At 37.1% G+C, this 27,613-nt stretch overlaps 1 protein-coding gene across 1 annotated transcript; it reads left to right on the top strand.

Annotated features, from left to right (window-relative positions):
* Positions 1-8,649: 8,649 nt before the first annotated feature.
* Positions 8,650-24,083, top strand: LOC135153579 (uncharacterized). The gene is made up of 7 exons (XM_064096855.1): positions 8,650-8,761; positions 9,028-9,138; positions 9,522-9,649; positions 17,314-17,509; positions 17,770-17,913; positions 18,214-18,329; positions 19,292-24,083. The coding sequence occupies exons 3-7, from the start codon at positions 9,584-9,586 to the stop codon at positions 19,385-19,387; spliced, it is 618 nt and encodes a 205-aa protein (XP_063952925.1). The 5' UTR covers positions 8,650-8,761; positions 9,028-9,138; positions 9,522-9,583; the 3' UTR covers positions 19,388-24,083.
* Positions 24,084-27,613: the final 3,530 nt, after the last annotated feature.

Consider the following 27,613-nt stretch of genomic DNA (forward strand, 5'->3'; position numbering starts at 1 on the left):
CGGAAGCTGAATGTTGACGGGGCACCGACCCAGAGGCAGCAGTTGACGTTCCGCTACGAAGATTGATAGGCATGGTTAGATTGCTAGCTTTCTAGCTTTTTTCTCTGCTGTGAAACAATAATATACCTCTTGTCCTGATACGACAACATTTTTACCAGTAGATGACGTGGCAGGTTCTTCACTTGAGGGCCGTCCCGATGGGCTCGTTCTATCTGTGGGTGTTCCATATCAAAATACTCAGTAAGAAAATGACTTACAACTTCCATGGGGTTCTCATTGGGATGAAATGGTACTCCAACGATTCTAAAGTTATTTCTCCTTGAGAAACGCTCCAACTTGTTTTCGGCTAGCATTGAAATTTCAAGACGGGATTCATGGGTCAAAATGCGTGATTCTAATTCCTTCACTTTTTTCTCGAGAGGAGTAACCTTCTTCTCCAATTCCGTTGTGCGAGCAGCCTGAAAAGCTAGAGACTCCTCAAAACTAGAAAGCATTGACCGAATGTCAGAAATCCCTTTTCTAACAAAGTTTTCAAAGTCGGAAGGTAGGGGATTTGGTTGTAACTCGGAAGCTGAATGTTGACGGGGCGCCGCCCCAGAGGCAGCAGTTGACGTTCCGCTACGAAGATTGATAGGCATGGTTAGATTTCTATTACGTACTTAGCATGCGAAAACGAGAGCTCTCAAAAACACGTCACTCCTCGGCGAACATTACGAACAGTGTCGTAAATATCTATACGACACTACAGTGCGTTTCAGAAAAATGGTAATCCAAATCTAAACGGCTGATATCCGAATCATATTTAATATTGTGACATTATTGTGCATGAATATAAAAGTGAAACTTATCAGCTTTTCATCGATACCCTATTTGTGCAATTTGCGTTACGCATGACCGAATTAATTGATGTTGAAGACACAAGGTGCAGAGACGACTTTTTCCAAGTTTTTGAAAACTTGATGAAAAGGCACAGGCTGATATAAATACTGTCATCGATGTCCGAGCTGGCAAAAATATTTTGATTGGACCCTTTTTCTTCCAAAGGAGTGTAGATAAGTGAATGTACTTGCACACCATTAGCAAGGAGATCGTACCACAGTTGGAGCAACATTTTGAGAGAGAGTTGTAAGGAGTGTACAGGCATCTTTAGTGGATTCAGGACGGCGCTCTTGCCCATCGTTCCAACATCATTTGTTATAAACACAGAGAACTCTTTGGACATTGAGTTGTTGCCCTCAACCATGGCATTGAACGGCCACCAAGATCGCATGACCTCACGCCCTGTGATAATTTCCTTTGGAGACACTTAAAAATAAGGTGTTTGCAACTCCTCGCCAAGATCTTGATGACTTGCAGGGCCGAATTTGATATGAGGTGGATGCTTTGCACAATGATCCGGCATTGCCATTGGTGAGACGAGCTGTCCAAGATATCCTTCCACGCTTCCGGCTTTGTTTTCAAAGGAGATGAGGACATGTTGAAGGTGTGGGTGAACAAGACCAGGTCCATGATAAGACATTATATTTCACTCATCATTTCATAGGAATTCCCCAAGTAGCACTTCATTTCCAAAAATTACTTTGGAAAACATATTATTCTATCAAGTACACATTTTACCCACTTTACCTAAACTCGGAAAATGTGGTTTCTGCACCTGTTGTCTTCAACATCGATTGATTTGGTCATGCGTGGCACAAATGGTACAAATAGGGTATCAATGGAAAACTGATGAGTTTCCCATTTATATCCATTCAGAATTATTTTACAAAATTAAATATGATCAGCCCTCTAGATTTGGATTACCTTTTTTTCTGAAACGCACTGTATAGCCCTTGCGATGATGTCCCGTGCAATATATTGGATCGTTTTAATTGGTAATGAGGCATTAGATTAAATATAATGGATGAATGATAATGCAGACACATATATATAAAAGACACAAGCAAGTACAATACAATAAATCTTGTTTTAAATTATATATAGATGTGATTCGTAGCAACTGAAATGAAACTATATTATAACTCAACTCAAAGGGCAAGAGAATGTACCAAATCGACTATAGTAAGGGGGTGTACTAAATGAATAAAGTTACAACCTATGGTTTTATTTGTACTCACCGATTACTCGAATTGTTACGATACAAGAGCTGGGATTTGCAGCATCGTCAACGGCACGATAGGACAGGTTTGTATCGCCGATATAGAAAATACCTCCTTTGGACCCTGGCCCAATCAATGAGACTGTTACATTACCAGAGTTATCCATTGCTGTAGGTTCTGGCCAGGATACTCGGGCATAGGAGACGTTTGTTTCAGTGTATGCTTTCACCAGTGCGGGGCAAATAATGTTAGGCTTCTCCTCGTCTGCATGAATCATAACAAGATAAGTACATCGATTCAATGTACAGGCTACAGCAGAGGTTATACCTGAAACGGTGTTACAAAGGTTCTATGTTTTCCATCTATTGCAAATAAGACAACTTTTGACATAGGTCATCATATACATGTCATAGAACTAATAATGGATTTAGTATTACAATCATATCAGTTTAGACATTCAATAAAAAGAAACAACAAAACAATTATTGGGGGGGGGAAAGAGGTGATAAGTAGTTATGGGACTAAGTTATATAAACCATTATCACTTCATGAGGCATATAATGCACATCTGAAGTTAGATGGCAGAGCAATGGAGTAAACATTAGGATTGAGATCATTATGGCTTTACCTATCACGACAACAAAGAATGTACACGAGTTGTTCAGTCCATGTGGATCTACAGCAAAGTAGGTGATGCTAGTCTCTCCAATGGGATATTCTCCACCATTTTGCATTGACCCTTCTAGTGTTATGGTGATATTGCTCCATCCAGGAGGATTGGTCGCTTCAGGCCAAGCGACATCCGCACTAGCTCTACCCGGATCGGTTGGAATGACCACGTTCATTGGACAGATAACTACAACGTCATTATAATCTATGGTCATAACAAAACCATTTAAGTATTATGATTTTTCTGATGTAAACGTGGTCAATGTGGATTTGCATTGGAAAATTTCGTCAAATATAACTTTTTTCCAGCTTTATATTGAAGCTTTGACGGGATTAACTTTGATTTCTTTTTCCAACTCATGATAGCAGTCTGGATGATAATTATGAAGGTTCATTGCGTTAAAAAAAGAACATTGTATAGTGAGATCAAATTTACCACATTTTGTGAATTTCCTGTCTTTAATAATTGGTAAACAAGATTTTGAGAATGCTGTGAGGCAAATGACCTACGTACCTCGTACGGTTATGGAAAAAGAGCAAGTATCCATGTTTCCCGACAGGTCTTCAACCTTGTAAGTCACTGTAACTGTCCCAATATAATAGTTTCCACCTTGGGTACCTGGACCAATAAAGACGGGTTCCACTGGCCCAGAATTGTCCGTTGCCTTTGGAGGGGTCCATGACACTTCAGTCATATTCAGACCAGGCCTAGAAACTATTGTTATTGAGCTAGGACAATTCCGAATGATAGGATCTTGATTGTCTGGACAGATAGAAACAAGAAAAAAGTCAAAGAATATTTCTCATTTGTCTGTTCAATCATGAGCTTGTATAAAGTAACAGTATGTCTGCGTAAAAACAAGAAATTTGCTATAGATATTTCGAATGTAATTTATGACAAGTTTCACAAGAGGGATAAATGTGAATCATGACTGCCACTTCACAACCACCAACGTCCCTTCCTGTCGTAAGCTCAAACATTCTATTTGAAGTTTGACCATTTATATTCTAAATGTTTGCTTTATAGCACGAAGATTCGAGATACATTGTGCATGTCGTGGAGTTTTATAAATATATAATTTGTAAGAATACACGAGAAATTTATACTTCTAAAGTGAGTATACTCACACTTCTTTCTTTGCAGAGGATATCAATAAGAAACAAATGAAAATTAAAAAAACGAAAAAAAAAACGATGGAGAGAGAAAAAAGGGCATTTAATATGTGAAAGAACATCTATTACCTGTAACATTGATGGCGAAAGAGCAATTTTTAGAATTTCCACTCCTGTCTGATGCGATGTAGGTGATTGTGCTGACTCCAATCATGAATTCACTGTCTTTGAGAATTGACCCGTCTTGAACAATATGAATGTCGCCTGAGTTATCACTTCCTGTTGGGTCATCCCACGACCCCTGGGCAGAGGGCAGGTCCGGTCGCGTGGTGACGTGAATGGACTCAGGGCAATGGATGATTGGATCTTCATCATCTAACAAGGATTATAATTAATTATGATGGTGATCCTATCCATTCCATATGACCTAAATACGAAGTGATTTAATTCATGAAGAGTATGTCAAGTAATTTTAAACGACATATTTCAAGATAATAAACTTCTGTTGCAACTTTGTTTTAGAAAAAAGAAAACATCAACGATAGTGCTTGATAGGAAACTTATCCGTTGTTGAATAATGTTTTGCCTCTACACTTCACTATGGTGTGTTGCTCTTATGGTCAGCCTCATAACAATGAATTTATACAAATATTTGATTCAGTTAACAGTTAATTATTATATTAAGCTGAAATATATGATACAATGAGCAAAACCAAGCGATTGAAAATGTTTGAAAAACTCTTTACTTCTTCATTATAGAACTGTAATATACAAACCTAGCACCATGATGGAAAATGTGCAGAAATCCATCAACCCGGCATTGTCGGTCACGACATAGGTAATGTTTGAAAGGCCAATTGGGTATTTTCCTCCATTAGAAGCGGGCTCGATCAAGGAAACGTTGAATATGCAGGAGTTTTCCTCAACTGTTGGTTCCATCCAAGATACCATTCCAACCGATCGTTGATGAAGCGTGGTATTTGACGTCATGTTTGGACAGGTGATCCGAGGTTTCTCGGTATCTAAGAGAAAAAGTTTACAAAATAAAATTTTATGAATTTAAAGATTGAATGTATGAACTTGGAAGAGGGTAAAGATCCCTATTAGTCTAGGGGGTTTTATTCAGAATTTTTGATGGGCAAGGTTTGACAGGCTTATCCGGGGTAAAGTTGTGTGCTGATTCCAAAAAATGTCACTCTTATTGATCGTACTCACGCCATTTTGGCCATTTTGACAAATTTTTGACCAAAAATGATCATTTTGACCACTCTTTGGAAAATAGTACCTTAACATAATGCTTTTGTAACCACATCCAATTAAAAGGGTTTATCCTAAGTAAAAAAGCACCCAGATTCCAGATAAAGTGGTTTCATTTGCCAAATAATAATAGAAGTGGTAATTTTGGCCATGTTTTCACCAAAAATGACAATTTACATGATTTTTTTTGTCCAAAATGTGTAACAATATTGAGCAGAACTACGATTGGATGTCTTTAGAAATCCAGGTTCATTTTTAAAATGTGCGCTGGATCATAATAATCAACTTCATGTAATTTATTCCTTCAGTTTTGACCTATGAGGGTCATTTGGGGTACTTTAGAAATAACTGACCATTCGCGCAGTTTCGCATTATAAACTGTTCAAATAGGCAGGAAATGGAGGTCTTCAGCATGTTTCATCTTCTTCCCTTAAAAAATGGGAATGCATTCAAAAATCCTTCTTGAGTAGAATTTTATGCTGTTTCCAGTATATCAGTCTTAATGACCCTATTCAACAACTTATGGTCATTTTGGCCACTTACGGCCCTCAAAATGACCAATGACATAAGTTCAATTTATCCAAAAATACTTCGAATGTTACCAGAATCGTTACAAATTAAAGGGTGTGCTGTGACACCTAAAATTGGTGTATTAATCCTTTCAATTGAACATCTCAAAGGTATTTTAACCTCATGTAATTTATTCCATCAGTTCTGACCTATGAGGGTCATTTGGGTACTTTAGACATAACTGACCATTTGTGCAGTTTTGCATAATAAACTGTGCCAATAGGCAGGAATTTGAGGTCTTCTGTGCGTTTATCTTCTTCCCTTATTAAATGGGAATGCATTCAACGTTCCTTCTTGTGTAGAATTTTTTGCTGATTCCAAATATATCAGTCTTAAACAGCTTATGTTCATTTTGACCACTTATTGCCCTGAAAATGACCAATAACATCAGATAAATTTATCAAAAAATACTTCAATGTTACCAGAATCGTTACAAGGGTGTGCTCTGACACCTAACATTGATGTATTAGTCCTTTAAATTGAACTTCTCAAAAGTATTTTGACCTCATGTAACTTATTCCATCAGTTTTGACCTATGCGGGTCATTTTGGGTACTTTAGACGTAACTGATCATCATGATTCGCACAGTTTTGCATAAGCTGTGCAAATAGGTATGAATTTGAGGTCTTCAGCGTGTTTTGTCTTCTTCCCTTATAAAATGGGAATGCATTTATAGGTCTATCTTGTGTAGAATTTTGTGTTGATTCCAAATATATCACTCTAAATGACCATATTTAACAGATAATGGTCATTGGCCACTTTCTGGATCCCAAAATGACCGATACCCTCTGTTCAATACTTCAATGTATCCAAGAATACTTCGAATCGTTACAAAGGTGTGCTGTGACACCTTATACTTGTGTATTAATCCTTTAAAGGAGCATCCCAATAGTATTTTGATCACGTTGGTCATTTTGGCCACATGGCCCCCTGCCCAATGTGTATACTAATTAAGCCTATAGTGAACATGGTGAGGAGACAATTCAGGATTACGTTAATATTAGCATCAATCATTTTTCAATTGGAATAATTTTATTTCTTTTTGGGTAAAATCAATGCAATGATTCCAAATAAACCAGAGTTATTGGCCCTAACTATTGGACCCTGTGGTCATTTTGATCACTTTTTCCTCAATAATGACTAGTGACCACACATTCTTTGATTTAAAATGTGCTCAAATGTTCCTTAATATCATTATCAACGTGAGCTACGACACCAATAATCAAGAGTGTTGATAAAGGTGATAAAAACTACATCGTGTATACGTAAGGTTGATTGACCACTGCACTTAGGTCATTTTCATGATTTTAGGCACATTGTCCACTTTGTAAATGTTCATGGAAACTTCATATATTGTGGGCAGCATATTCATGAATGAGATATTTTTAGCATCATATTTCAAAACTTTTTGAAGTAGATTAATACAATGATTCCAAATATATCAGTCTGAATAACTATTTGTTATTTAGTACGGTAGTCATTTTGGTCCCTACAATGAATAATTACAATTGCATGTATCAAAAGGATTCAAATTTTGTTGCTCTGTATTTTTGTAATATGTATTATATCAATCATTATCAGTGACAAAATACTTGATTCAATATGATATTATTGACAGTACATTATAAAAATGTGACAATTTTGTTAATTTTAGCTACTTTGACCATTTATCCCATGTGTGAATTTTGAAGTAAACATGAATGAGCAGCAATTGTAGGTCTATGGAGCTTTTCATCTTTCCAATCGAAAGGGATTGAACGCATTTCTATAATTGCTCCTCAGTCATGTTTTAACAAATTCATACATTGGATAAATGGTCAAAGTGGCCAAAATGGTCACAACATTTTGATTATGTATACTATTAGTAATATTATAATGAAATCAAAAAGTAATTTGTCACTGATTGTGATTGATATGATACATCTTATCGACAACAACATTTGAACCCTTTTTGATACATGCAAATGTCATTGGTCATAGTCGCGACCAAAAGTGGCCAAAACGACCACTTGCTTATAAAGCATTTAAAACGTTAAAATCCAGGGTTACTGAAATCGTCTAAGGGATGACGGTAAGCCCGATGGCGCACGAGAAGCCACACAGTTTGTAATTTGTGCTAGTCTTAATTTGTCCGAATCTGCATTTTATCATCATGCATTAAGAAGAAAAAATATATTGCCAGTCGGGTTAGATTTAAGAGAGAAGTTGTATACATCATGCTCAGTAAACAGACCACTTTGTACATGGTCCAGACAATTTTTGTAATTTTTTCTTTCGTATGAGTTTAGATGAGGCTTACTTGTAACACAAATTGAATTTTCAAAAGAAATTATGTAAGTACAGTACACTGCAACAATGAAGGAATTTCCAAGAACACCATGCATATCAACCACTCCCAAATGTCCTAACTTGTGATTTTAGTGGGGGTAATGTTGAAAGATCCCCATCCACAAGAACATTTGGGTCAATCATCCCCCCAACCAAGAATACCGATCGACACCCATGATTATGCTACATGTATCTACACCCAACACCATAATGCAATATGCCTTCAAAGTGGAAGTAGATGTAAAAAACAGAAGAAAATAAACATGACAAAGGTACTCCCCCCACACCTTCAAAGATTTTTTTTCATAATTTCAATCATTTGTAATTATTATTATGTTCTCAATAACTGTTATATCGCAATGAGTACACAGTTTGCAAACAAACAGAACAAATGAGCCGGATAATGAACATTTATTCTGTCTTTAAAGAGGAAATTAGTTTCGTTCAAAGTTGAACGAATAAAACTTGCGATATGATTATACATTATCTGTAAATTATCACTTTATTGATTCCTTCAATTATGCCTGAATCTTTTTATTGTATAAGTGAAGTACTTCCCCCCGCAAAATGTTGCAAATTTTAGCGTAAATATCCCTCTTTCGACTCTATAGATCCACCAATTTGTACATCGAACCATTGTCTTAATGGAGGAACGTGCAATGCCTTCTCTGGGTTGTTCTCCTGCCGTTGCCTCGATGGCTTCCAGGGACAGACATGCCAACAAGGTGAATTATTATTACTCTCCACGATAAGGGTGAATTGAATTTAAATCGGACCCGACACAAAGTAAGAGGTAATCTAAATCTAAGCTCAAGCATGTAGTAGACAGGGTACGATTGTAGTGGTAATAACTTTGAAAGGCCCAATTATTGAATGACAATCTTACTGCTTTAAAAAAAAAAATTACGATACATTTTTCAATCAAAACTGAATTTTATATGTTGTTCACCTAACATTGTCTATCTCATTCTCATTTCAATCCTTCAAAAAGCACCTGTCACTTGTGAATCGGGATCAAACGCATGTAATTCTACCGAAGAATGTGTAAATTCTGTCTGCCGATGTCGTCCGAATTTCATCCGAATTAACGGAGTGTGTATCCGTAAGTAAAATTGGTATTGCATTCCACAGATTAGTTTTAGAACACTGCAGTATCAGATACCTAGTCTATTTACATTTCTCCAGATACTTGCGATATATTCTATGATGCAATCAGATCAAAATAATATACATGTTCAGTGTGTTTGACTGCTTCTTTTTATGATGGTATGAACTGTTTCATTTGTAATCAGCCCCGTGATTTCCTGCTACGCCAAAAAGTACGATTATTACCATTGATTGCGTGAGTCAGCCTTTGCTGTCAAATAAAGTATTACCTGACCACAGTTATTATGACAGTGACAGTTGATTCTATGATAATACTTTTCATTTCCGATAACCCTATCTTTTATTTTCCCTTTTTTTAACCATTATCACTACCATCAGGAAACAACAGATATCGCTTGACCTTAACTGTCATCTCTCTACTTGGTGAATCTCTCGAATATATGGATAGTTTTTCTGATCCGTTATCAGATGAATTTGAGAGCATTGCTGATGAATTTAAAGTAGTGGTTAGTCTATTTTATACAAATTTCTAACATCATAATTGTTTTTGTTGATGCACATCGAATGGGTTCTCATGATCTTTCATCTAATTCACCAGTACTAGGATGCTTTGTTTCAATATAACGTTGCCTTATATTAGTTTGGAAGTATGAGAGTGCAACATTATTGATCATCCTTTACCATGTTTACTTTATCAAGGACAATTCATGTTAGGTCAATTTACAACTTCTCCTGTAACGATTCGTAAAACAAAAAGAAATATCCAAGTAGTCGATTTGACATTTTCCGAACCTAGAAATGTTTTTTTCCGATGGAGTTTTTTTCTTGATTCGTGTTCCCATGGGGTCCTAGAACAAATTCAGCTTGGTTGCCCAAAGTTGCCGTTTGGGCACATTTACTAATTTGCATAAATCCAAAATGGCTGCCAGATGCCATCTTGAAAACCTAACTTTGGAACCTCTTTCCCCAAATGATTAGTAATGACTCTTTTTAGGGGTTTATGGTTGTGTAGAATCCATTTACATTATTATTTTTGCAATATAAGGGCATCTTCAGGTCAAATACAAGATGTCCGCCAGATGCCATCTTGAAAAATTAAATTTGAACCCCTTGCCCCAGAATGATGAGTAGTTCCTTTGTTTCGGGGTTTTGGCGTGTGTATAATCCATTTCTGCTATCTATTTTGCAATATAATGTCATCGTCAGGTCAAATTCAAGGTGACCGCCAGATGACGCCATCTTGAAATATTGACTTTTGAACCCTTTGCCCTAGAATCATGAATAATAACTCTATTTGTGAGTCATTTGTAATGTTGATTCAATTTATGCTGTGATTTGGCATAAAGGATAATCGTCAGATCAAATACAAGATGTCCGCCAGATGCCATCTTGAAAAATTAAATTTGAACCCCTTGCCCCAGAATGATGAGTAGTTCCTTTGTTTCGGGGTTTTGGCGTGTGTATAATCCATTTCTGCTATCTATTTTGCAATATAATGTCATCGTCAGGTCAAATTCAAGGTGACCGCCAGATGACGCCATCTTGAAATATTGACTTTTGAACCCTTTGCCCTAGAATAACTCTATTTGTGAGTCATTTGTAATGTTGATTCAATTTATGCTGTGATTTGGCATAAAGGATAATCGTCAGATCAAATCCAAGATGGCCGCCAAACGCCATCTAGAAAAATATACTTTCTGAGGCTTATACGTGTAAGAGCTAATGTAAAGGGATTTCAGTAATAATACTCATTTTTTTAAAATTAATTCTCAAGTTTTAGGTCCCATCTGAGATGTCAGATTTCGACAATAACTGCTCACCTTAGAATGAATCCTCTTTAGGTTTGGGCTATGACCCATTTCGCTTGTATTTTTATTTGTTTTTATGTCCATCCATACTTTTGTACTGAAGAGGCTTTTAGAGTCTTATTTGAATTTGAAAGTGTTTTCTCCATATTTTTCTAAACCAATGTGTCCAATGATTGGTAGGCATCAGTTCGCCTAAAGACGTAGGTCTTACATTTTCGAGAGTGACTGTAGAGCTTCGCTCCAGAGTGGCAGCTCCTGGGGGAAATTTGTACAGATGTAGGAGGATGGCGCTGAGACAGGTTTAGATAGAGATGCTGCCGTAGCCTTCCTCATAGGTCTTTGTCAATTTAGTCAATTTAGCATTCCGATTATTTTCTGACATCTTGACCTCTGTACTCAGTAGCTCTCCATAGAATGGCGACTATCATCTACATCTTCATAAGTGTTCTTGTCTATGCCGCCAAGTTTTATGTCACGTTTGCAGGTGTCTCTATATCTACCGATGGGGGTGAGGCCAATCACACAGCTCATCTTACCTTAGCGAATCCAAGAATTGATTCGCCAAGTTTTCATGCGGCGAACATGCCCCAACCACTTGAGGCGCCCTTGACTAAGGAGCGAGAATAAGCTGGGGATGCCATCACGTACGCTGAAGGGCCTCTGTATTTTTCACACTGTCCTGTCAGTTAATGTGCATGATACGTCCGAGGCAGCTGACATGGAAGGTGTTTAGCCGATTTTCTTGGTCGGCGTACGTTTTCCAGGACTTACTTCCGTACAGGAGTTTGGCCATGACTGTGTGTGCTGTTGATAGAGATATCTGGGGCGGTATTCTGAAAACGTTCTTATCTTAATTTTGTTCTTATCTACGTCACGATCTCAAATTGGTATTCTGAAAACGTTCTTATCTTTTTCTTATCTTTTGTTCTTATCTTTGTCTTATCTTGCTAAACATCCTATGCTGAGCGCGTAAATGTATTACTCGCGCATATAATACAAAAGCGCGCTAAAAAGATAAGAACAAAATGAAGATAAGTGGTATTCTGAAAACGTTCTTATCTTTTCTCTTTCTTATCTTTCACGATATTTATGATAATATTTAAGATAGCTAGAGGGTTATCACATCTCACGATGTCCGCGTTCTTTCTTGCTTAAAATGGATGGCCACTAGTAGTAACAAGTACCCACAAGTATTCCTCCCACCCTTTCTTTCATTCACCCTTTATTTTCCCGTCTCTTTTCTATCCCTTTTTTCTTTCTTTCTTTCTTTCTTTCTTTCTTTATTTTCTCTTTTTCTTCCTTTCTATCTGTCTGTCTTTCTTCCTTTCTATGTGTCTGTCTTTCTTCCTTTCTTTAAGTTCATTCTTCTTTTATATTTTTTGTTTTATTCTTTTGAATATTTTAATTTCTTAACTTTTATTTTGCTTTGTTTCATTTATTCTTCATCGTTCTTCCTTTTTTATTTTCCCTTTTCATTTTATCCCTTTCTTTCTTTTCTTGAATAAGTCTTTATTTCTGCTTTTATTCTTTCCCCTTTCTCTCTTCCTTTCCTTTTCTTTTCTTTTCATTTTTCTTTCTTCCGTCACATTTTTGTAATCTTTTTATTTCTTCCTTATTTTTTTCTTTCATTCTTTCGTCCTTATATGTGCTTTTCCTTTTTTCCCCTTTTTCTTTCTTTCTTCCTTCCCTTAATATTATTTTTCCCCTTATTTTTTTATTTTTTTTATTTTTGGGTTCTTTTTTTCTTTTTTCGTTCATTCGTTTTTTCTTTCTTTCATTTTTTTTTCAATTTCTGCTTCCTGACACTCTTGTGTCTTATTTACTTTCTTTTTTGTGTTTTATTCTTTATTCGCTCATTCTTTTTCGTTCATTCTTTATTTACTCTCTTTCTTTACTTTCCTCTCTGTGTCTTCTATCAATTAAAATTTTTTTTTTCTTTATTCTTTCCATTAATGTTTTTTCGTTTTCTTTTTTTATTCATTCTTCACTTTTCTTGACTTTTTATTTTCCCTTTTCGTTCCTTTTCTTTATTTGAATTTACCTTTCTTTCTTTTTATCTTTCTGTAATCTTTATTTTTGCTTCAATTTTCCTTTCATTTTTTCTCTCTCATCTTTATTTCTTTGTTTCATTTTCCTTTTCCTCTCTTCCTTCACTTTTTACATTTTTTTTTATTCTTTCGTTTTTTCTTTCTCTCACACTGTCTTTTTTTCAAACTTTTTTCTTTTTCGCTTCTCCATTACTTCATTTTATCCTTTTTTAATCTTTTTTTATTTTGTCCTTTTACTTTTTTCCTTTAAGTTTCTTTCTTTTCTTTCATTATTTTCTGCTTTGTTCCTTTCATCTTTTTTTTTAATTTCTGCTTCATTCTGACACCTTTCTGTCTACTTACTTTCTTTCTTCATATTTTATTCTTTATTCGTACCTGCTTTATTTACTTTTTTTCTTTCTTTATTTTGTGCACGTGTCTCAAAATAATAATCAATCATTGCGTATAAAATGCCTATTTCGCGCAATGCGCCAGAAACAGTGTACGCACAGCGCCCATGATATTCTCTTGACATAAGGAGCGCTTCTATTGGTTAAATTGCCAATATAAAGCGCATTTTGATTGGTAATATCCTAAAAATGGGCGTGTTGAAGATAAGAAGGAGGCAGTCCTTACAAAGATAAGAACGCGTTAAGAAGATTTTCAGAATACCGATTTGCAATGATTTTAGCGTCTTCTTATCTCAATGAGATAAGATAAAAGATAAGAACAAAGATAAGAACGTTTTCAGAATACCACCCCTGGAGGACAGTCAGTGTCTTCCGTCGATCAGGATTTCTGTCTCACAGGCTGATGGGTGATCCAAACTCCTTCCATGCACAGGACAGGCGGCTGTATGACTAGGTCTTGTACTCCCGCTTCTTGAGAGGCAGGGGCGACATCGTTTCCGACAACATCTCATGAGAACCACCCTGTCCATTATTTTAGCACGTAGTCGGTCGATGTTGAAGAGTTTCCCATGTGCTCTGGTATGGATATAGAAGCCTTCTGTGCATTCGCCAAATACATACTGGGGAAGCATGGACATGATGGAGAAGAAGAAGATCCCAAAAGAGTGTCAGGGCCAGGCGCAGCCTTGCTTCACGCCACTGATCATAGGAACTGAGGGACAGTGGCGTAACAGGCGGGGGGGGGGGGGGGGGCAGGGGGGGGGGGGGCAAGTTGCCCCCCCCTGGCGGATTTCACCGGGAAGATAAAAGAAAAACGGGAAAAAGAAAAAAAAAAGGAGGGAGAAAGAAAGGGAAAGGAAAGGGGAAAAGGAAAGGAGGTAAGGAAAGGGAAAGGGAAAAGGGAAAAGAAACGAAGAAAAAACTTTTTTTTAAGAAAAGGAAGGAAAGCGGGAAAATGTACGAAAGACGAACATTTGAGAAAGAACAAATTATTCCGAAATAGGCCTATGTAATGCAATAGCACGGTGGGAAATAAATTAAAAGATGACAAAATGGCAAACAATAGCGGGAAACGAAGGTAGAATGTAATTAGTCAAAAGCTAATTTTTGGAAAACAAAGAAAAGGGACAAGAAAAAAAAAATAACACGACTGGGCTGCCGATGATTGAAATTAAAGAGCGGGAAGAAAGATAGACTGCATACAACATAGTGCTATAAGCATGCTAAATGTTATGCAAATAAGCTACCGGGGCTTTGCCCCAGACCCCACGCAGTAGGGGCTCTTCATTTATAACCTTCAAATTACTACTTCAAATGGCTCTAATTCCCCGTTCACAATCACGTTCAATCACTGCACAGGCGGGGGGGGGGGGGGTCTCGCTTCCACACCCAAGAGGAAATAAAAGAAATTATAGGAGACAACGTATAATGAAATGAATGGAAACAATGAAACGTGTTATTTGCTGAATATAATGGAAATCTATCACATACTAGTAATTAGAATGTAATTTCAATAGGCAATTTTTTTTCCAGCTCGCTTTGCACGCTGGCGACTTTTTATAATAATAATAACGCAGTTCTTTTATTTCGCATATCACATTATGTCATAACGTCCCTATGCGTTTCCAAAGGACTTGGATATTATTACCCTGGCTTTAGCCCCGCAGCCAGGTACCCATTCACCTCACCTGGGTTGAGTGCAGCACAATGTGAATGAATTTCTTGCTGAAGGAAATTACGCCATGGCTGGGATTCGAACCCACGACCCTCTGTTTCAAAGTCAGACGACTAATCCACTGGGCCACAACGTTCAACATTTTTACAGATTTTTCCCACATTACTATATATTGCCCCTCAAAATATTTGGTTCATTACGCAACTGGGTTGAATAAATGTGTTGTGTAAAAGCTATATCCTGTACATGCCCGCGATTTGATTAAAATAGCGGCAATCTGCGAGGTTTAAATGGCTTTGATATCAAGAAGTTCCGGGGGCTCCGCCCCGGACCCCAACCGCACAGCACTTCGTATGGAAGGGTTGGGCCATGGCCCCAAAAAGTTCTACAAACAAGAACAAAAAAGAAGGAGGAAAGAAAAGCAAAGGAAAAGTGTAGAATATGATTTTATTTACTGAATATAATATTTAAAAAAAGCTCAAAGTTAGATTCTTCTTTGTTTGCAGTATGTGTATTTGTTTCCTTTATTGTAAAGCGCGTAGAGAAACTTTCAGTTTATTATGCGCTATATAAGAGAAGTATTATTAGTAGTATTATTATTATTATGAAAAGGTGATTTTTTTTTCTCGCTCTCTTCGCTTGATCTGGACTTATATAAAGCAGCTTTTTAGCTCATATGCTATACTGCGCCCCTCGTTTTTCTTTTTTTCTCTTCACGCTACTGCCGAAAAGAAGAGTGAAATATATTATTCTCTGGATATCATGTCAAAATCTGTCACAAAATTGGATTTTTGTATTAAAAAGGTCAAAATTTTTGCTCGCTCGCTTCGCTCGCTCGCAACTTTCTTTTAAAGATAAATTCTGCCCGATACGCAATATCTGGCCTTCTCAAAATAGTCGCCTCATTACACCATTACCCCTGTTCATACCATGATATGACCGGGAAATGTTTGGCTCTTGCCCCCCCCCTGGCCACTGACCCCTGTTACGCCGCTGCTGAGGGAAGCTTCCAGATGTTCCAGCGTTGTAGCAAACTGTGCTCATGGAATGATATGACCATGGAACAGTCTTGGGGAGCCTATCTTCTGCAGGAGGCTAAATAGTGCACTCCTGCTGACCAAGTCAATTGCTCTTGTCAGGACGAAAAGTCCAATGATAAATATATAAAGGAAGTAAAGTAATTTTTGAAAAATACGGATAAATCATTTTTTTAATTCAAATAATACTTTGAAGTCCTTTTACTAGAAAAGTATGGTTGGACATAAAAAAAAGGATTAGAACTCCCGAAATAGCAGATAGATCATCAAATCATTCAAATCTTGAATGGTTTTATTCTAAAATTGAGCGGTTAATAACTAAATCTATCAATCATCTGACCATCTTAGACATGACTTGACCTAGAGCTAACAATGGAGTGATTAAAAGAAATGAATCATTCTTACTGAAATCCCCAATACATCAGCTCCTATACATAATAGTAACTTAAAGCGTGTACGCTATTAGGGAGAGTACTTTTTCATGGTTCAATAGTCTCGGGAAGTTTTTTTTTTTTAATGGCGTTTAGCGGCCATCTTGAACATGTCGGATGTGATCTGAAGATGATCCTATATTGCAAGAATACTAACAGAAATGGAATCAACATATCAAATAACTCACGAAAACAGGTATTATTCATGATTCTGGGAAAGGGTTGAAAAGTTAATTTTTCAAAATTACATCATCTAGCGGCTATCTTGGATTTTTCCTGAAGTTGACATTATATTGCAAAATAGAAAACAGAACGAGATTCAACACACCCCCAAACCCCTAAACAGGAGTATTACTCGTCATTCTGGGGCAAGGGGATCAAAAGTCAATTTTTCAAGATGGCATCTGGCGGTCATCTTGGATTTGACCTGAAGATGACCTTATATTGCAAAAATGATAACAGAAATCGGTTTTACACATCCCCTATAAACCCCTAAAAAGAGACATTACTCATCATAGGGATTCAAAAGTTAGGTTTTCAAGAAGGCATCTGGCGGTCATTTTGGATTTATGCAATTAGCAAAATTGCTCAAACGGCAACTTTAGGCAAACAAGCTGAATTTGTTCTAGGATCCCATAGGAACACGAATCAAGAAAAAACTTCATCGGAAAAAAAAAATTCTAGGTTGGTGTATTGAGCCTAAGGGTAAGAGTTGGCGATCATAAGGTTTCAAAGGATATAAAACTTGAGTACATTATTGTTTTTTTTTTCAATTTCATCAGGTTCTTTCAATCACTTCATTTATCAACGATATAACTGTCGTTAAACTTGAATCGGGAAGCGTCATCTTTACTTTCGATAGCTTTGTCGACGTCTCAGTTGGAGAATCGGTCGTACTATCGGATTTCCAGGAAGCGCTAGGAAGTTCTAGCACAAGCGACCTTATTATCTCGCCAAACACAGTTCCAGAAATCTCAGGTATGGTAATTATTAGAATAAGTCAATGCCACTCATAATTCAGTGCCATAATCGTTATCTTGAGGAACCATATATTAAACACGGACAATACTGTTCTGAAACCATGTTGACACGGATTGTGCTTGCTTAAATTACACCGACGATTATTACGATTAAAAAAAAAGATTTGTTATTCCATGAATATTCCAAGAAGCTTGTTGAAAAGAAAGCCGCATTATTGTATTACCCCTTCCCTTCTCTCTCTCAATTTCTCCATACAGATTTTGACGAATGTGCTGATGCCACAACAAATGACTGTTCGCTAAATGCCAATTGTAGGAACACAGTTGGATCTTATGAGTGCACTTGTTATTCAAATTATAATGACGAGTCCATTGGACAGAGTGGCAGCGGAAGGATATGCGGTAAGTATTGACTTGTAACCTGTTATAAAAGTAATAAAATTGAATAAACATAACACAACTTTAACGAATCTTAAAAAGTCATAATCATAGAGAAATCTCAATTGTCTCTACCGGGTCTTGTGCAAAATGCCTTTAAACGAAATATTTATACTTACATTAACAAATAACTACGTTCAATTCCTTCATGAGGTAACTTTTGTTTTAACTTTTGATGAATGATGGTTTATGATGATGCATTAATGAACGTAACTGTATTACCCAATTATTAAAATGCTCGTCTCTGTACTTATTTCGTTATAGTCTTTCATCGAGGTATTCTGATCGCTATGATATGTGTCGCCGTTGGCTTCACTCTATTTATTGTTTGCTGTGGTGCTCTGTGTTGTCGCTGGTCTAGATATCAACAAAACATATCTGTAAGCATCTTGATCATACATTTCCATTTACTTTTCCTGTGAAAAACATGAAAAGTCGCCCTTGACTTAAAAAATTTTTTTGTAACAATTATTCCGAACTATGTAAATAGGAAAGCATGATTAATATGTATCTGTATCCTCATACTAGTCATGCTAGTAAAAGGTTCAGTATATGCATCGGCTTGAAGAATGTAATGTTATGGAAGAAAATATGTTATTCCTTCTTGGTGACATCTTCCAGTATACAATTAGCGAATAGACATATGAACGACATGGTGCGAGATTTCGCATAATGTGAAAGAAAGCTTTTCTATTCAACGAGGCGTAGCCGAGTTGAATTAATTGTCTCATTTTTTCACTGAATGCGAAATGTCGCACCATTGCACGAATAAGAATATTTGTTATTTGTGTTATACAACACCTCGGATATTAGCAAAAATACGAATAATAATCTGTTTTTTTCCTTCGTTAATCTATGAAAATAAGGAAGAAAATTTTGAAGGCGAAAGGGAAATCCTTTCAGCCGCCCATCATGGTCCCATTTCATAAAAAAGTTGATATGATAGCAACTCTTGCTGGAATGTCAACTACCATGACAATAGTGCACAATATGTTTCCTGATTGGCTCTTCCAATGTACGTTGACATTCCAACAAGATTTGTTATCATAGCAACTTTTTTATGAAATAGGACCCAGCTATTATAAGCCGGATCCCTGCACCTGCATTGCGATGATCACATTTTTTTGCGACGTCACCTTTTCCTAACCCATGCAACCGTACATTATTAACGGTACATTTTGGACTGTATACATGTGCAACGTTACAAATGTTTGACATTCAGCCTCTCATTTGCTCGCGTACAACATGCTAAGTAGGTGTTGTACAATTTGGCATAATAAGAATGCACCACTGTTATATTTTCAGTGATATTTAATCATGATTTCATTGTTTCTAATCCTAGATTTTCTATGATAGCCAAACACCTGACGATTTATACAGGCCTCGTCGACCACACTCGAAAAGCGGCACACGGTTCATAGAACATGACCTCTTCTAGACGCTCAGAGTCCTCGAAAAGAAAGCCATCACTTCGTTTCACTGCGGAGAAGCATAGACATGATAGAGATGCCCAGTAAAATATTTCATTCAAAACACCCAAGGTCCTCGAGAAGAAACCAATCTCATCACTCCATTGCTGATAGCTTAAAGGGGAATCCAACCCAAGTAAAAACTTGTTTTTATAAGGAAAAGAAAAATCGGACAAGTTGATAGTTGAAAGTTTGAACAATATTGGACAAACAACAAGAAAGTTATTAATTTTTAAAAGTTGTAAATATTGGTAATCACTATACCCATGGAGACTTCAAATTGGCCCCATATGGGATGTCATAGTGATGTAAGGCAAGGACTACTCTTCCATGTACTCCAATACATATTATGGCTAAAATGTCATTTTTCCCAAAAGTTTTATTTCAAATTATATTTTTCTTTCATGAGGACATAAAACAATATACTACCAGGGTTATATTTAGATTACTGCCCCAGGGGAATGGGTACTTAGGAGAAATAAAGTACGTGGCCTATGAGAAAGTTGTCCTTGCCCCTTGTCATAATTTACTTACCCAGTTGCCAATTTGAAATCTACATAGTATTAGTGATCTCAATTTCAAAGCAGCTATAACTTTCTTATTGCTTGTCCGATTTCTTTCAAACTTTCACCATTCCGTTCAATTTATTTTTCTCCTTCCCAACACAACATTTGATGGCCAAGGCTGGATTCCCCTTTAAGGATGGCCTATGAGGATGATCGATCTGCTTTCAGCCGTAGTGAAGTGCCCTCACATGCACGCAAACACCATTCTAATGCTCATACCCGATACTCCTTAGAAAGTGACCACTTCTTTAGGCCGTATATGGCAACTGGGAGTGAACCAACATTAAGTGATAGAATATCTGGCTCGTTTTGACCAATTTTTATGAAATAACCAATGTTTTGAAATCTTCGTGGAATGAATTTGCAGATATATCCAAACAGTTGTAATTATAGCATTCTTTTAATCCGGCAACAAGCAACTTGTTGCATCCTGTGAGTTATATTAATATTGCCTTTTCTTTCGACACTAGTTAAACCCGAACGATTTGGTCACTTAGACAAAGTACGGCCTTGAAGTGCAAATACTATAACGTTTTAATTCAGCCAAGGATTCGCGCTGCATATAGTTAACAACATTCACGCGGCAGAGTCTCGAGGACACCTGTAATCTTACTGTACTGTATAAATTTACATACATTTGTGTAAAACTACAGAAAATTGGTATTTGGTGTATGAAACCTTACAAATTTATCGTAACAAAACTTTTCTCCTTTTTCAAAACAGACCTGTTCTGTAAAATTGTAGAAAATGTGTTGAAAATATTCCTGTTACAACGATTTACAGAATGATTTGAATATTTCTTTCTGTAAAATCTGTATTTTAATTTTTCTTCTGTAAATTTTCCTGTTTTTTCTAACAGTTTGCGAAGTAGAAGTTATTGGCATGTTGCAGGAATTATCTTTTTTTTTTTTTTATATATAAGTCATATTTCGCATGAAATATGAAGGGTAAATGTCTTAGAGATTTAAAAATAACAAGCAATTAGGATTTATTTATGTTTACCTCCCTTAATATGAATTCTAATCATGGAGATACTTAACCTTATCTAGGCCGGGATATTTCGGGAGTTCATATGGCGGGGGATGGGGGAGGGGGCCTCCTAGACCCCCTTGAGATCTCGGCCATTGGCCGCGCGATTGCGCCGAAAATTGGCACGCAGGTTGTCTGGGACATAATCTTCAAAATTGTATAGTAATTTATTTCATGCAAAATGCTATTGTATGATTATGCTAATTAGTATGCAAAATCATACTTTTCCCACTAACTTCCTAAATAAAGCTCAATTTTTTTTTATTTTTGGTATAAAAACTCTTTGTGGTGTTTTTAGCAAGTGTACATGAAATTTTTTTTTGCGATATCAGATCAATTTCTTATATATTATATTGTTTTATGCAATTTCTTATGTATTTCCTTGTTTTTTTTTTAACTCTTGTTTGTCTTTGTTTTTAATGAAATTTGTTGGGGACTCTTCTGAGTATACAAATATATAATGACACTCGAGGATCTGGCTAAAACTATTCGCATCGAAGGAACATCACTTAGTACTATTTTCCCGAGGGCCATCTCAGAGAATGGGTCATTGTATATTTGTTTTATATCCCTTCCACTCATACCATTTTACAGCGAAACGGTTTTTAATAAGTCAATATAGAACAATCGTTGAGAAAACGAGAAAATAATAAAGTCTTGCCGTATATGGATCGTCTATTCAGCGAGCGCACCTGGTTAGGGCAGCTCGCCGAAAGTTTGACGTGGCACGCGATGGAGAGTACCGTTTGGCTGAGCAGCGCTCTTCTCGCATCGCCTTGCACAGCTCGCGAATCGCGAGGCAGGGGGGTCAAAAAAACGTATAGTTCACTTTTTCCCTAGGGAAAAAATGGACTATGCGTGACGTCAGCAAGGAAAATGAACTATTTCATGGCAAACATTTTTCGTAGTAAAACTTTTCTTTTTCTCCTTGTGTACACTCTCAATACAACAATCTTAAGTAAGGGATATAACATAAAATATATACATTTAGACCAGCAAAACTAAAAATACTCATACATTTATGACTTTTGGTTGAAAACACAATTTGCATTGACTTTGTACACAAAATCACGTTTTTGAGTAATTTTTGGTCTGACATACACTTACATAATGTTGCGTAATTTCGGAACAGCGTACCCGGGTGACGCAAAACTGGTCAAGTTGCGCAAGACTTAAAAGTAAAAAGTCAGCAAGCGGCGCGGTAAAAAAAAATCGCGCGGCGAAAATATTGCCCGAATCGTGGGGGGGGGGGGGGCACCGAGGCCCCTACCGGCCTGGATAGGGTTAAAGAACAGAACCTGTAATTCATTCTCAATTTGAACATATTGTAAGGTAGTGAGGGGATGTGCCTATATAAGCCCGTAGCCAAAGGAGTTCAATCAAAACCCCTAAAATTTCCAAAGCAAGAAAAATAGGGAAGGAAAAGTTTTTTGAGGACGAAATGCCCCAACATTTTGACTGATTTCCCTTTTTTCTCATCAAATAAAAAAAAAAAAGGGGAAAAGGAGAAAAAAGAGGGAGAGAGGAAGAGAATCGTAGTGGGAAAGAAGAAATTATTGTTCATAATAATGTCATATTATATCATAATTATGTTACACTACATGAGAAACATTTTTTTCATAACTTTATGAAACATAATTTGCTCAGGGCCTATGTCTTGTTTTGCTGGTGCCCCCCAATGCCGTGACCCACGGTACGCCACTGTGTGGAGCTGTTATTTTACTTTGTTTTTTCCCCTTGGATCATAATTATGTATGTTATTGTTTTAAGTGCACTGGATGACTGGATTCTCGCCTGCATAGAAAAGCGAGACAATAAGCGCCGCTTTTCCGACGGCGGCGGCGGCGTCGTCAACACCAAATCTTAACCTCAGGTTAAGTTATTAATGACATAACTTAAAAAGTATATGGACCTAGTTCATGAAACTTCGACATAAGGGTAATCAAGTATTACTGAATATCCTGCTTTGGTTTCAGGTCACACGACCAATGTCAAAAGTCATTAAGGGTCAATGAATTTAGACCATGTTGGGGGATTCAATATCGAAGTCTTAACCTAGGGTTAAGTTTTTGAAATGTCATCATAACTCAGAAAGTATATGGACCTATATAATAGTTCATGAAACTTACACATAAGGGTAATGAAGTAAAACTGAACATCTGTCAGGATAGAAATTTAATTACAGATGTATTTCAGTTAGAGCTCAAACATGTGTTTAAAATAGTTATTTGGTCCAGGTTAGGGTAGGCATGTAGACAAGCATGTACATATGTTTCGAATACTTTGAAAGCAAGCATTGGAAACGCTTGATACCCCCCCCCCCCTTAGAGTACAAGTGTACCAGGTTTATGTCATATTTTATACAGGTGTTCGAAATATTTCTTTATGAGAAGCATTTTCATACAGGTGTCGTAAATAACCAAAAGTGATCTAGCATTGATGAGTGTAGATGTATAGATACACAGGAAGTGTCTTTTATTAATAGGAATGTGTTGTTTTATGCACTCATCTGTTATCGAAATACTTTGGATTACTTTATAGAAATCTTACAGTTAGTCCTAGTAACGGTAGGGTATATTAGGAGGTTAATTTAGGTAATTCAGAGAGAACCACTTAAGCTAGAATAGACTACAGATGTTCGTGTAGGCAGTCTAAGTTATAACTGAGGGACTACGTCGGTGACGAGATAACGACCCCAGCTGCCGCCGGTTCTCCACCGACATGATTGGTCAAAATTCATGTCATCATTGGGGGCTCGATCTCGTCCAATAATTCGTTGAAGCCACATCTCTGATCTGAGGGCTACTCATCAGGGGGTAACTGTCTGCGGAGGCCGAGGCCAAGTGGAAGAGACATCGCAAGCTGCGGAGGCCAGGAACTGGACCGACCACCAGGGCCGAGTGGGGCATGTCAAGCCAGAACAGATGACTGGGGCTCTATTCAACTATTGTTTAAGTTAAGTTATATTTTGTTATAACCATGTATATTTCATGTACAATCATTATAAAAGAATCAAAAGAAAACCACAGAATGACAAGAGAGATTTGATTAAATCTTTTTAATAACTGTATTCATCAGTTCTACGTATTCTTTATTCGGTGTCAAGCAGCAGTAAGTAAATAATTTAAAAAAAGTCACTTCCCACGTGACAACATCCTGCCCGAGGTTCAGGTCACATGACCAAGGTCAAAGGCCATTTAGGGTCAATGAACTTTGGCCATGTTGGGGGTATTTGTTGAATTGTCATCGTAACTTTGAAAGTTTATGAATCTAGTTCATAAAACTAGGGCATAAGAGTAATCAATTATCGCTGAGCATCTTCCATAAGTCGTAGGTCACTTGATCAAGGCCAAATGCCATTTGGGGTCAATGAACGTAGTATATTATTATATGAATGGTGTTTTTGTAATAATCATTTTATATTCATTTTCAAAGTAAGCACTGCTTCCACATTGAATCGCGTAATGCAGGCGAGATTGCCGGAGGCGCTCCACTTGTTATCAGTTTATGTGATTTCGCGAACATCGTAAATAACATTTATTACTACCGAAATGTGAAAAAAAAAAAACACTCGAGTAATTAGCTTAGCCGATCTGCGCCCAAGTCAGCACAACCGCGTAGCCAGGATTTCATTTTGGAGGGGGCGGTAAATGCACGCGAAGCGTGCCAACACCATAGAGTTAGGTTTATATAACTCTATGGCCAACAAAAACACTTACAGAGCGCGCGAAGCGCGCTCCCTTGGGGGTGGGTGCAAGGAGGGGGAGTTTCCCCCTCCCGCGCGAAGCGCGAAGCTTTTGGTATTTCATAAATTAAAATGAAAAGGAGCCGTCTCTCTTGTCTCTAGTACCTATATCAGCTCCAATTCAGTTGACTATATTGTGATTTTGAACCTTGTTTTTTATGAACCTTGTTTTCAAAAGTGATTGTGAACGCCCAAAAAGGAATACAATGGAGGAAATTAATATAATAATAATCCCGCGCGAAGCGCAGAAGCTGAAGCGTTTTATCTTTTTTTTTTGCCATGAAAAGGGTCCAGAGAAAAGGGTATTCTCAATGTTATATTGAATACTTGACTTGGAAAGATCAGATTTCATTACAAACAATTTAGCGACAGTGCACATATTTAACTCGCAAAACAGAGGAGAAAAGGTTTATATGCCGGGAGGAAGATATTCCTCCCTGCGCAGAGCAATGAAACTCTGGAATTTCAAAGAGCGGACGTTTCATCAAATGCAGATATCTCTAATACCCCATCGGCTCTAATTCAATTGATTTTCTAAGATTATTGAACTTCATTACAAGGAAAATAGTGCGCAAAAAGTTGAAACTTCTGTGATTTATTGAAATTATATAAAAAAGGATGCCTAATTTCTTTGATTTATCCTGAAGCGCTTCATTTTGAATTATAATTTTATATAAAGAAACTTAAGTGTCATTCAAAATTTCTAACTGAGGGCGCAAAACAGGACAGGAGATGAATGTGCAGGGAAATGTCATTAAGTTTAATAGAATTTGATAAAAAATATTGTACTTTTTTTTTTAATACGACACGAATTTTATACCTTACTCTTTTAAAATTAGGAACCTGTTTGCCCCAAAATTATGATTGTTTAGTAATGAGCTGAAAAGCGGGAGAAGTTGACTTTATGGAGGTGACGGCAGAAATAGATATAAAGATTTTACACGCCCGGAGCCGACCCGACCAGAAGTTGCGCGATCAATTAAAAAAAATAGATAACTTCATATATACTTCGGCCTAACCTTACTTTAATTCCATGCCCTAATGTATACATTTGAACTTTAACTGGGAAGAAACACATATAGCTGAGGTGGAAAAAACAGTGTTGGGAAACAATGGAGAACTTCAGTATTGTCATTTAACCGCGCGCAGCGCGGAAGCAAAATTCATATATAAATTTAGAGCAAGAGTGAAGGAGTTTCTCTTTTGAGAAAAAAAAAGAATAAAAAGAAAAAAAAACACAAAGCTACCTTTCTTCCCTTTCCTCCCTTCCCTTTTCCTTTTCTCCTCTCTTTTTTCCCTTCTTTTTTCTTTTCTTTTTGGGGACGTTTTTTGGGGGGCAACCGCCCCCACCGCCCCCCCTGGCTACGCGCCTGAGTCAGCATACATAATCTGGACTGTCCGCACGTGGTAAGTGGAAGAATCATAACTCTAATTCCTAATTAATGATATTAGTAAGTAAATTCAAATCCGATCAAACCAAAACTCCCGTCTGAAGCAGTGGCGTAACTACGGGGAGGGGGGGGGGGGCACGTGCCCCCCCCCCCCATCAGCTGACCAAAAAAAGGAGAAAAAGAGGGAGAAAGGAAGAGAAACGTAGTGGGAAAGAAGAAATTATTATTCATTTTGTTATATTATATCATAATTATGTTATGTTATATTATTTAAGAAACATTTTTATCATAACTTTATGAAACATAATTTGCTCAGGGCCTGTGTCTTCATTGTTCCTGGTGCTCGCATTGTCTGTTTAACGAGATATATAATCCTGTTAAATCTCCCGTTTTTGAGTCAATATACACCAAATATATTTCCTCGCATTTCGAGTTATTGTTTTGTGTAGTGACGTATGCTTATTTACCTTAAAGTGATCTTAATATAACACATTTCCTGTCCGTGATTACGTTCGTATTAGTGGATTGGTGAGATATGTCTGCTCTCCATGACTTCCTAAAATCAGTCCTTCGCGCTCGCATCATTTGGTTAAGTAAAATACCTATGGTCTTAATAGTGAATTCCTACAAACAAGCCTTAGAATGCCCCACTTCAGGTCTGAATTATCTAAATTTTCAGCTCGCAATATTTGATTAGTGAGATGCGTATGATAATCATGAATACAGTGACTACAAAAAGTGCTTCATGTGTTTAAATGTAATTCTAACAAAATCAGCAAACGCTTGGCACTCGTATTACATGACTATGGTTAGATATGTATACTATTAATGGATTCCTAAAATAAAGTCCTTAAAATATCCCTGTTTGGGGTCAATATATACAATAATATCAGCTCGCGCTTCGCGCTCGCGTTGTTTTGCGAGACAGGTACGTATCATAATTACAAAAAATTAATTATGTCCATTTTTAGCTCTGAATATAAAAAAAATCAGCTTTAGCTTTGCTCTCGCATTATTTGATTAGAGAGATGCGTATGTTATTCATGAAGTGACTACAAGTGTTTCCTTAAAATGTTTCTATTAGGTCAGTATACCTGGCAACTAAGACTGAGTGACTAAACAAATTTGCTGATGCCCCCCAATGCCGTGACCCACGGTACGCCACTGGTCTGAAGCATAAATGTAATTGAGAGCACGTAAACCTGGCTTTTGTTTTAATGAAGTTTTAATTAGATCGATATGGGAGAATTGTAAATCACGCTGATGCAACTTAGGACTATAATGTTAGCTCCATGGTATTGCAGCGCCCACATCCACATTGTTATGCTTAAAGCCCCTTTCACAATTGACGTACGACCTGTTTACGACCGCCTGCAACAGATTTTTCTTGTTGTTGCACGATCGATCTCTTGGTGTCTTGCGAGCACTCGCAGTGGTTGTAGACGAACGCACGAATTTGAGGTG

Source organism: Lytechinus pictus, chromosome 3 (genome assembly GCF_037042905.1).
Source record: "Lytechinus pictus isolate F3 Inbred chromosome 3, Lp3.0, whole genome shotgun sequence".
In the NCBI taxonomy this organism is placed as follows: domain Eukaryota; kingdom Metazoa; phylum Echinodermata; class Echinoidea; order Temnopleuroida; family Toxopneustidae; genus Lytechinus; species Lytechinus pictus.

Excerpts from the sequence above, each read along its gene's own strand:
- LOC135153579 (XM_064096855.1), top strand. The coding sequence starts at position 9,584 with ATGGATAGTTTTTCTGATCCGTTATCAGATGAATTTGAGAGCATTGCT. Across the intron at positions 17,510-17,769 it reads CACAGTTCCAGAAATCTCAG|ATTTTGACGAATGTGCTGAT; the intron begins GTATGGTAATTA and ends TTCTCCATACAG. Across the intron at positions 17,914-18,213 it reads TGGCAGCGGAAGGATATGCG|TCTTTCATCGAGGTATTCTG; the intron begins GTAAGTATTGAC and ends ATTTCGTTATAG.